The 12782-nt window shown below is 33.4% G+C and overlaps 1 protein-coding gene across 1 annotated transcript in view; it reads right to left on the reverse strand.

Moving 5' to 3' along the window:
• Nucleotides 1-12782, reverse strand: part of LOC145678567 (angiotensin-converting enzyme-like) — a 184091-nt gene that overhangs the window by 52501 nt on the left and 118808 nt on the right. Inside the window, exons 10-13 of the mRNA XM_081748869.1 lie at nucleotides 11652-11854; nucleotides 5084-5215; nucleotides 1442-1623; nucleotides 286-354 (exon numbers count right to left, since the gene is read on the reverse strand). Coding sequence (XP_081604995.1) covers nucleotides 286-354; nucleotides 1442-1623; nucleotides 5084-5215; nucleotides 11652-11854 — 586 coding nt within the window. The remainder of the gene's footprint in view (nucleotides 1-285; nucleotides 355-1441; nucleotides 1624-5083; nucleotides 5216-11651; nucleotides 11855-12782) is intronic.

Consider the following 12782-nt stretch of genomic DNA (forward strand, 5'->3'; position numbering starts at 1 on the left):
TTATTTATTTGCATTATCAAGTGTAATGCTTACATATTTGTTTGTGGCTTCGCATGCTTACTTTCCTAATAACTTTTCAGAGACGTCAGGTACTAATGAATTCCGAAAGTGGAATAAGAGAATATTTTATTTTTCCTTCATAATAATGTGTGTATATATGTGTCGCAAACCAAACATAATGTTTTGAGATTCTACTACGGAGTAAGAGTCCTCTCATCCTTGAAACAATATTTGTCAGTTTTTTTTTCTTTCTTTCTTGCGAGAAACAGATCAAATTTCTCTTACCTTGCTTGTATGCAGGGTGCGTTCTCACGGAGCCTTGAGGGTTCACTCTACTTCCTGCTCTCGCACCAGCTGGAAGGAGGTAAAAAGAGGAAGGTTTATTTAGTCACAATAAGTGTGATCACACTGTTCATAAGCACAAACGCTCAAAGGACTGTTCCGGCGTATCCGGAAAGAAAGTACCGTTTCGCATTCCCGCCGCTGCTAAGCTGCGATTGGCATTCCGCGCATGCGCGCTAGTCGTCTTTGTTCGTCTGCTCTCAGCTGCCATTTTGGTTGCTCTGCGTAGTGTTGTCTGTTTACAGTGCAAGTTTAAAATGTCTAAGACAATTGGCGATCCCACCGACTGTGAGATTCGTTCGGTAATTCGATTTTTAAACGCAAAGAATGTGAAACCGGCAGAAATTCGTCGTCAAATTAAAGATGTTTATGGTGAAAACGCAATGACTGATGGAATGGTGAAAAAGTGGGTAAGTATGTTTAATGAGGGTCAAACTAACGTCCACGATGAGCCCCAGAGTGGTCGGCCTTCTATTGTCAACGATGGCTTGGTGAGGAAAATCGATGAAAAAAATCCGTAAGAACAGACGTTTCACTATGACAACGCTTTCAGGCGAATTCCTGACGAAGTGAAACTCGCTGTGCAACAATGGTTATCACTGGCGGCATATAGTGTCAAACTCACTGGCGGCATCGTTCTATGAGGAGGGACTAGATAAGTTGATCCACCGCTACGATAAGTGCCTCAACAACTGTGGAAACTATGTGGAAAAGTAGTGTAAGATATGCTCTTTCTTGTGGCAATAATTTTTTTTAAATGTTTACTATATTTTTTCCAAAACGGTACTTACTTTCAGGATACGTCTCGTAATATAGATGAACATTAGAAGTCAAACAAGAACATGTGAACAGAGGTAACATCAAGCATCATGATTTATGTTACATTGACAAATCTGTCATGAACATTAATCAAAGTTGCAGACTCATTATTAAAATAACATATTTTTGTTCGGTTGTTCCTCATTCATATACAGAATAAATATTAGAATTGTTCCTTTAAATTAGTTTTATTTGTATTAATTGGGAAGATGTTTGACTTCGTGACTACATTATAGAGCCGCCCCTGCCTTAAAGAAGAAGTGTTAAATTATAAACTTACTTGGTACTTTATTCAAAGTTGGCCATCCTATCAAATCTCCACTCTTGCTGTTCTCTTGTTCTAAGAACTCTTGCAGAGGCTGAAAATATCGAAGCAAGGACTGTGCAGACATCTGCTTCTGGCCAGTGATCACTTCCAACGCATCTTGCCAAGTTTCAGAAAACCCTAGTTGTAACATTTTCCTGCAAAGAGAAAGACAGTCAATACTTTATTTTGACATATTATGGTTTTGTTGTTTGTTTAATTTCTAACAGCTCCAATTAAATGTTTAACGTAAGAAAGTTAAATATTCAAAGATCATGAAATAATAAGATTACCCAACTTTTGTCCCTAATGCATGGACAATATCTCATAAGCGCCTAGACTATCAATGTTAATCATATTTATTATTATTATTATTATTATTATTATTATTATTATTATTATTATTATTATTATTATTATTATTATTATTATTATTATTATTATTATTATTGCGCGTGGATTGAACTAAAACGCAATTTAGTGAATAATCTTTTCATTTCGTGTGTTTATTTTCACTCAACTTTTCCCCTGAGATCTTTCAAATTATCTGAACCACATTTCTAGCAGATTGAATTATCTTGAGAATGATATACTGATGTTTGGAGACTTTGATATATCCAAAATCGATTAGTCAAATAATGACTAGCTTCCAGAGATACATTATAACTCAAAGCTATTATCTACTCTTTGGGATAATTCTAATCTGTGTGTTGAACCTTCTGTTTCCGCTCTTGATCTTATCACCAACGCTATCTCAGTTTGAAGAAAGATTAATCAGTATGTACTGTATCCTGATTCATCATCTGATTGAAAATATTGTATTTTTACCTAAGGGCTGTAAAGTGAATAAGTTCCCTGAATGTTTTCAATTTGCTAAAGGTGATTATTATACACATTATATCAACAATTAGCTAATGTTGATTGGCACAATGCAGCAAAAACTAGCTATAAATGAAGCGGTTTTGGATCTTGAAAAAGTAATTGTATCAGCTATGGTAAATAATATTCCAAAATTGAGTCCCAGAACATCAAAATACATTTTTTTATTATTATTATTGATGTTCAAACAATTCATTTCTGTATTGAAAACTAAGAATTTAGCTTATAAAAGTTACAAAATTACATCAATTATGATGACTATTATTTGTCAATTAGCGTAAAGCCTTTAAGAATCTACTAAAAGACATCAAACATATTTACCACAGTAAAACAGAAAATCAGTTAGATAATAATCCCAAGAAATTTTGAAGATATATATCTAAAATAAGGGTAATAACAGATTCACCATTAATTGTTAAAAATAATTCCTTGATCACTGATTGTGGGTTGTTATTATACTTATTTGCTGAGTATTTTACATCAGTTTATCAGACTTCCAATTATTGGTAATACAAATAAATATTTGATATTATCGGAAACCTTCTGTGAGAGGAAAACACCTCTTATTACAACTAAACATATAAAGCCTATTAAATCCTTAAAGATCAAATTAGCATCTGGTATAGATGGAATACCTATCTTCATTATGAAACAAGTGGTGGTCGAACTAATTTCAGTAGTGTTAGCATCTTTGCTTAACTGGAGCTTAAATGTAAATATTTATCGTGAAGCTTGGAAGATAGTACCGTAACACCCATATCCAAAACTAAAGATGATAATATCAATGATTATAGGCATAGGCGTCTCTGGCAGGGGGACGGGGGGTCGCGTCCCCCCCCCCAATATTTTGAAGTACAAAATATTCAATATTTCATTCTAATTTAATTTATTTACTAACGACAGAATAACAAATAAATAAATAAATAATAATAATTATATTTATTTGGAATATATTATTCAGGCTGTGGAACGATTATATCAGAGTTCTTGATATACCTTAGGGGATCCATGAAGGTAAGCAGAAAGGTAACAAATGGAATCGAAGATAATAAATAGGTTGGGCTAGGTAGCACCATTTTAATCACTTTCTTCGATGTCCCCCCCCCCCCAAATTTTACATGCCAGAGACGCCAGTGATTATAGGCTTATTTTTTTATAATGAATGTTATTTCTAAAATTCTTTAAAAAATAATGAACAATTACTTGCATAACACTATCTGTGATCAGTTTGATACTAATAAACATGAATTTATAAATTTTAAATCTGTTATTACAAATTTGACACATTTTATGCAAAATCTATTTTCTGTTATTCGATTAGTGATCAAACTGATATTATTTACTTTAATTTAGAAAAGCATTTGATAAACTACCTCATTAATTTATTAATAAGTAAATTGTACAAGTACAAATTATCAAATTATATAATAAAATGGCTAGATTGATATTTGAGTAACAGAAAATTTAGACTTAGGCATAATGGCTATACTTTCTCTACTTATCACATAACATCTGGCGTACCTCAGGGTTCTAACCTGGGCCCCTTGCTGTTTTTACTGTATATACCGTGTTTACTTGCGTAATAGTCGCACCTTAAGTTTGAAGTAAAAACATTCGGCAAAAACATTTCCCCCGCAATCTACGGGACTTTTGTCTTTGTGAAGGAGCCTTTCTTTGAAATTGCTTATCTTGCGCGAGTCCGAGCAACAGCAACAAAGGAAAAACACCCAGTGGCAAAATAAAGCATCCAACTCTCGAACTTTTATGCAAGTGGATAGTGCAAAGTTGGTCTTCGATAACATCTGATAACGTGTCAAAAAGCTTCAAAAAGACCGACATACCCACCGCTTTGAACGGGAATGAAGATGATGCTTTGTGGAACAGTTACCCAAATTCATCAGATGCAGATATGACAGAAAGTGAAACTTCGGATGAGAGTGAATAGTACCTTTGCATGTATGGACAGCTCTGACACTTCTTGTGCGTGTCTTTCTTCTTTGTGGTGTTACGTAGTTGTTATTCATGTATGTCCCAATTATGTAAATATATCGTTCTTTTATGGTAAATGCCAAGAAGACTCTTTTATCTTCCACAAATCAATAAGTTACGAGTTTAATTTTTACGAGTTTTAATATTTTACCGTATGCATTCTATATTTTATTTTTTTATGTTGACACAATGCTGTATGCAGAGGTGGACTGAGCCGCCCGGATACCCGGAAATTTTCGGGTGGGCTCTGCCCTCTGCAAAATCACTTAAGATATTGTTCGATTAGTTATAACTAATTCAAAACTCCGTTCTCGTTTATAGTAGACAGTGGCGCAGTGCTAGCGAGGGAGGCACTAGGAAAATGGGGCCTTTGCCCAACCCGTAGCCTTGTTTGTTGAAAAATCAATAAGACAATTTAAAAAGTCTCTAAAATACATGTAAGTTATTAACTCGAAAATGTAATCTCGTCCATAATTTATGTATTCAATAATGTGATGTGCAATCGATAACATATAAAAGAGCATGCGACTGATTCTCCTACGGTAAGAAAACCGTGTTAGACATGAAGTTGTTGGACGCGAGTGGTGGCGATAAATAATGGTCCCCTGAGCACAGCGGCGATGTCAGGAAAAGGGTCCGAAGCCCCAGAAATCGGGCACCGAAGTTTCGATAGTCTAGCCGCAGAGTAAACAATGTCAAACTTTATGAGCGTATGATTTACACAGATATATTGAACTGACAACCACTTACTTGAGTAAAGCTCCAGCATTTTCATTTCTTTGGAAGTCACACTCATATAATGCTCTGTTTCCTTCCAACTGGCCTGCCGCGTTACACAAAGCTTCGAAGAACTGAAACTGCAGAATGTGACTTACGAAATATCTGCAGGGAAAAGGTAACATTAGAATATGCTAATTATATGTTAATATAATTTAATAAGTACACAGTATCAAATTATCTAATAGTGTTAGTAAATTGACTTGAAAGTTGCCATTTAAAAGTGCAATAAATTCAGATTACCATTGTCTGAATTAAATTAAACCTATTTAATTTTTTTCTCTAATCAGGTTTAACTAGTATGCATTATCAATTTAACACATGTTGTGATTAAGAAAACAGAAGATACTGTCTATCATTCTGAACCACTTGCCAAATAGCTCTGTTCCGTATATATTTATAACTTATGTAAAAACATTCCTTAGAAATGAGTTACAAATAGAATACATAAAATGCACAAGTAATATATGTTTTCTAATTTTTACTTTATTGAAACGCATATTATCTACTTTTATATTACTTTTTATAATTTTTATACAATCTTACGATCCAGATGCATTAAACATACTGTTTATAACTTATTCATAAACTTCTTCACAATTGATTTAAAAAAGAAGCAGCACAGATCAAGAATTCTCCGTTATACATAATACATATTTAAAACATATTGAACCAATCGAAAATCATAGTGTTTACTCCTTAATATCTTGCGCTCAGTTTAAGCAACTTTATGATAGTAAGTAATTTAACATTAAAATGAGTTTGTGCGTAACCGATTTTTTTCAGTTTTGCAATTTTTAAGATTGACAATATAGCACATTCATAAATTAACTTGAAATAAATGGAAGGATGTTATGTGCCCTGTTCATGGAAATTGTAGTGTTAGTTGTCTTGTAAGCATGAAGAATCAAACCTCACGCATGTTTTTTTTTGTCGCTATATTGTGGATATTCTGAGATAGCAAGATATGTAAATCAGTGGAGGCTAATGTTAGTGTTGCTACGTTACGCAACGACCAAAGTATTTCAAGAAAAAAAAAATATTATTATCAGTAGTAGTAAAGAATAGGAAACAATTACTTTCTAATACTCCCATATACTTTAAATAACATACTTTTTTACTTCTATAACTGTAAAATCCATTAATTCGTTTTAAAAAGCGAAAAACAATCAGTCACAGAGTCTCTAATTGAGGACCTTGCCGGACAAAGGGCACATAGAGTAAAAGTGTACTTTCGGGAATGAGCTCTCAAAGTTAAGAGTTGTAATTTATATTTAGTTATAATTAAAGAAACACCTGTGATGAATATTTTTTGGTGGGACATTTCATTCTTTATATGTTAGTGATATTACTATGGTGATTACTGAAAAGTACTTTTAGTAAAAAATAAAAGTTGTAAGACATGTTATGTGCCCTTTTTCCAGCAACCAGTTATCATGTTTGGAAACAAAACACAAGTTTTAAAAGAACAAACTTTATTACAAAATTACATACCTAAATCATAGAAAGGATGTTTTGTTAGGTCTAGTTAGGCCTCAGCGTTCTCTTCAAGCAAACTTTCCAGCCAGTTTTGGTCCTCAGCGGTCAAGTACTTCATCAGACTTCTAACATCAACCATTTTAGCTTGTGACACTTGAGGAAATAGCACTGTTGTTGGTTGAACTTGTGCTAATGTTGCTTTATTAACATTTTTCATGAACTTGAAAGGCGAGTAGGTAGGGATGAAATTGGGAGAACACAATACAGTTCCATCACATTTGTATTTGATCATTACATATTTCATGATAGTGAACTTCAGATGTTTTGAAGTCTTTTGAATGTTTAAAAAAAAAGGTTCAAGGCTCTCGTCCCAACTTTTGATCAGATTTCGATCCATTATTACAGTAAAGGGGCTGGGTTTCTGCCGAGCTTGAACCATAGCTTGAAGCCATGGTTTTGCAGTTCCAATGACCTCTTTCTTTTTTATATGAGACCGAACGAGCCCAAAGTTCCGATCACACTGTGTGAAAGAATGTCCCCTAACTGGAAACAACTGAATTAGTTCAACATTAAACACTTTGCTGAACCAAGAGCAAAACTTAATCATTGTAGCATTGCGGTTCTGTCCTCCCGCAGAGTCTGATAACAAAACAATAGTTTTTACTTGTGATGTTTCTACATATTTTTTAAGGCAATCATACAAAAATGAAGCCACACTGTTCGAGTTCTTACATGCTTGTGATTCCATGAAACAGTAAAAGTAAGACTCGTCATCATTAAAAACATGTACATTGAATGCATATAGCCATAAAAGCCTTTTATAGAATTGGCTGTTAACATTCAGCCTTGGCACCGCGTAGTTTTGTGCATAATCAAATTCACATACCAAAAAAGATGGATCATTTTTTGCTTTTTCAATGTACTCATTTCTTAAAGCTTGTCTTCTCTTATACTTCCTCTGATGAACCTGATACGGTACTTTGATTGGGTCATTAGGATTTCTTGCCAGTTTTTCTTTGCACTCTGTGCAATAATCACATACATCACTTTTAGGTGCTCTTATACCAAATTCATTACTAAACTTAGACTTAAAACACTTAAAATAGTGGGGGTAGCCCATTTTCAAGTTTTCATTAGTTTCAGCCCTATAAAACTCTTGAAACATAGTGTACAACGTTTTAATGTTGAGCTCTGGGTTGTCAAAGTATTTGAGAGAGGTTTTATTACCACTATAATGGCTTAGGCTGTGTGGAATTGATTCAAGGTGCGTCTTCATCAAATGCAAAACGTTCGGTTTCAATTTGTGGGGCCGGTTGGTGTGATGACCTCTCCGTTCTGTAAAGTCTTGTGAATTCAACATTTTTTGTTGGATTACCCTTATTCTTTTAGGACTAACTTGTAGTAGTTTCCTTAAGAAACCCTGACAAACTGATACATTCAAACCACCAACGTTTAGGCTATAGGTCCATGTATTGATTCGGGCCTTTTTGGGATGAATGGCGTGAGTTTTAAGTTCTGTTTTTGTTATACAATTAGAAATAAATGAGTCTTGGAGCTCTTTACCTTGATTATAAAAGAACGAAAATAATTCTTCCTGATGTTCTTTAGTAAAACGAATACAACACTTCTCACTACAACAATCAGGAACATAACCAAACTGTTTGCCACTTACAGTCTTCCCACATCTGTTTACATACATTTCACCTTTAAGTCGATTCACTTTAGCATTTTCACGTTTAAGATTTATATTGTTACTGTATGATTTACGTTTACGTTTAGCTTTTGACTGCTCCATTGCTTTAAATATCTGTTATTTAATAATAAACTTCCTTTATAAATGTAACCTCAAAACAACAGGCAAAATACGTAAACACCACTGTTGTCTGCTGCCGACTATTTCTTTGTTCTTTCCAGCTGCACAGATTCAAAAAAAGTTTTGCCACAGACTAACGAATAGAGATTTTTGTTTGAAACTTTCTGGGCACAATCACAACAACATGGCGGATCGTTTAAAACGATTGCCGGAAAAAGGGCACATAGACCTATGTTCCCTTTGTCCGGCAAGGCCCACAATTTATATTGCCTTGCAGCAAGTATACAACGACCAGATTTCTACAGCGAGGCAATTGGAGTGAATGTTAAGTCTCCTTTCTCCTATCTCAGAAGTTAAAGGCTCTGGTCGTTGCAGTGTTTTTGCAACAACGCGGCACGGTTTCCAATGAACGAGAAGGTTTTTTACGCTGAATAAGATTTCTGAATTTTATTTCACTACCAATTACAAATGGAATATATTTTTATGCATATATATTTTTTAAATTACGGGACTATACTGAAGCAAACCAAAATAATGGTCATTAAAAATAAAAAAAAAAGTGATCGCAAAATTACAAAATAAGAAAGAAAATGTGTAATAAAGTAGAAAGCAAATGAAAGTAAACACGAATTTGTAAGTTAAATCTTAGTTTATATTGATAATGAAGGCTTTTTTCTACAGTAATTTGTGAACCAAATATTATAAATCAATATATAGAACTCCCTCTCTGTGGATAGTATTTTAGTATATTTATATTTCTTTTATAAAACAAATGTATTTTATACTCTTGATAACTTTTCACATGAAAAACTGTATGATGGGAAACGCCACATTGAATTTGGGACTAGTAATGCTTAGGGACGCAACTACGAAAGGGGTCCACTGGGTCCAGACCTCCCAAAAATTTCGAAACTCGACTAACATTTGTAGACTTTTTTAACGAACTATACCGGTATTTGTTTAACTGAGAAATGATTTGTGTAGGCTAAATATTTTATTTTACGCCTCATCATGTACTCTTTCTTTTCTTATAAAAATAATCGTCCTATTATTTTTATCCAAAAATATTGGTGACAGGAATTAATTACTTATCGTGTTTTCGGGTGCAGAATAAGATAGGTTCGATATTACAAAGACGTATTGGACCCCCTCAAATACTTTGGATCCCTCCCAGCAAACATTTCTGAGTGTAGAACTGGCAATGCTCTTGCTTTTGACGTTCTTTGAATTTTGGTTTCTGTTACATGCTGATCTTACATCTGGTGGGTTTCAAAGTTTGCTTTCCGGAAAGTATCACATTGATAAGCATTGTTTCGTCTCATACGGAAGTACAGTATATTGTGTTCATCGTGCATTGCCACAACAAAAACGGATGACTTGGAATATGTTTTTTCTTTTACATACGTGTGTGGGTTGGTGTATCAGCTGTTTTTTTTTCTGAATCAGCTGTTTTGGTTTTTAGTTAGATTTACTTGAGTTGTGTCTGAATGAATTCTATATCATCACTTCTGTAAATGACTTACAAAAAAACAATTGCCCCTGCTCTCCACTGAGGAAAACTTGCAATTAAGGCTTAGATACAGGGGTGGCTTCAGGATTTTAATTTTGGGTAAGCCCGCTCCCTCGTTTATAGATACATATAAACATTTGATTGATTAATGACAGGGGAAATTACTTTTACGGTAGTAGTTAATGCTATTTGTTAAATAATGATCTATCATTAACATAAATAGTGGAAAATACATTTACTCTTTATTTTATCTCTTAGCATTTATATATTTTTCAAAAATTTTGGGTAGACCCGTGCCTACTCGGCCTACCCGCTAAAACCACCACTGCTTAGACAAAACAACAAAGGGCAATTCAGAAGAGTGGTACAAAAAATCCGGTTTAAGTTTACAAGACATCTTATGGTAGCAATGTTGTTTGCCTTAGATATATTTCCAGAAGTTGTTTTAAATTTTCGTAGATGAACTGTAAATAAAGTGTATTCAATTTACACTTTTTTATAACCTAATCTCTGCCAGGAACTGTCTTCCCTCTATGGTGCAGAGGAATTTGGATCACTGTCAGGGATTGGGTTTGGTAGAATGAATTGTTCACAATAATCTAGAAAAATATTTAGTGAGTCTACAAAGCTTCTCAAATTAATATTAACTGTACCTTTGACTTCAGCAAAAGGAGGCAGGCGTTTTTTCACATCGAAAAGAATTGACACTTTCAAAGAACTGAATGTTCCAAGAAAGGTTATCACCATTAGTTATGCTTTCCATAAAAAAGACCTGATACTGGGAATACCAGAGTTCAACCACCATGTATTAGGCAAATTTACTCCAATCAAAGAGAGGAGAATGGACTTACTAATTAAATAATGTGACTAACCGGATAAAATGTTATGCATCATCATCATCATCATCATCATTATTATTATTATTATTATTATTATTATTATTATTATTATTATTATTATTATTATTATTATTATTATTATTATTATTATTATTAATAATAATAACTTTTTGAAAGAGAATTTTATTTAATTTCACATGTCACATGGCATTTGCATCTAAAGTTATGCTGATTAGTCAATGAGTATAGTTTATATCTTCTGTCTCCGATCATTCGTACTGCAACACCCGAAGCCACAATTCACCGTCCGCCACTGATGTAAATTATATACCTTAGAGTGAAACGAAAAGATTTTTTCCTAGAAGGTCTGCGAATGCCATGTGATTCTTATTTGATCCAGATTTACATATATTACAATCGTTCTCTGTTTTTAAACAGAGCTATACCCATTGGTGGTTCCTGAAGAAACTCACATCAGTAGAAATTTAAATTGAATCGCTACAACAGCTACAGAATATAAGAATTAACACATAAGATAAATTTTCTTTCCTTGTAGCTTGTAGTAATAAAATTTTAATTTTTACTTTAAGAATGTGACTTTCTTCAAGAGCCGCCACCGGTTATACCCTAATCCCTACGTAATGAAAATATAATTCAAAAGCTTATAAAAACCTTTAAACATCAAGAAATAACACTACTGAATAATGGAAGTTTTTATAAGAGCATATACACAAGAATCCTCAAAGGGTACGTGAAGGGTACACTTTTTTTAGTATGACTTGCAACTTTTGACAATAATTTTTTTTAGATACAGTAAACAAGAACTATCCACATTACGGAAACTTGAAGTTTTAATTTCAGATTATATACATATACACTTATAAAGTAATTTTCTCTCACCGTATATATGGAACATCTGCTGGAACATGATACTTAGCTCCTGGATCAAAATCAATTTCACTTCTTTTATTTGGGGGTACCAAACCTTGATACTTCATTCGTAATTGCCACCATACTTCGTTCATATGGTCTTCAGTTATGTTACCTGCAAATAAACCCAGCCTCCATTCGTCAAGAGCTAGGGCAAAGGGTAGGAATGCGACCTGGAAAAGACAAAATAATGACACTACTAAAAGAAACAAGATGTACAATACATTTCGAAATTTTAAATAGAAAGTTCCATGTCATTAACATACATTTCAAAATTATGCTTATATTATGGACATTTTCAACATACCTATGGAGGAAAATATTGAGAAAAATGTTTCAGATGGAAAAAAGAATGAAAATTAAAGGAATGAATCTTGGAAAAGAGATACAAAATTGTAAAGTTATGAACAAACGTATTAGAGGAATATTTTTCAATGGCACTATTTCACTTAACATTTAAAACGTTTTACTGTAAAATTATCTTTATATTTGCTAAACATATGTTCTATACAATCCGATTCCTAAGATTAGAGCTAACACAAGATTTTGGGTAAAAGAAATTGAAAAATAAAGCAGTGATTCTGGGAAAAGAGATGCAAAACTGTATTAGTTATTTAAAATTGTACACTTATTAACAAACGTATTAGAGAAATATTCTTTTAAATTTGTATCCTATATTGATTTGCTTTAGCAACACTGTAGTTTCAATAGAATTATGAATATATAAATTGAATTACATTTGTTACTAGGTAATGAAATAAAATTCAGAAATCTTAGCTAGGCGAAAAACCTTCTCTCGCTCACTGAAAACCGTGCCACGTTGCACGAGCACGGCAACAACCAGAACCGAAACTTCTGAGAAAGGAAAAGGAGACTTAACATTCACTTCCAATGATCCATGCTGCAGAAATCTGATCGTTGTATGCTCGTTGCAACGCAAAATAAATTAGAGACTCCGGGACGGATTGTTTTCTCGGTTTTCTAAAACGGATTAATGAATTTTACAGTTATAGAAGTAAACAAATATGTTATTTAAGATATGTAAGGGAGTGATACAAAGTAAAATTATTCATTTCTTTACTACTACTAATAATAAGAGTT

Source organism: Thermobia domestica, chromosome 2 (assembly GCF_964235325.1).
Source record: "Thermobia domestica chromosome 2, izTheDome1.hap1.1, whole genome shotgun sequence".
Taxonomy (NCBI): Eukaryota; Metazoa; Arthropoda; class Insecta; order Zygentoma; family Lepismatidae; genus Thermobia; species Thermobia domestica.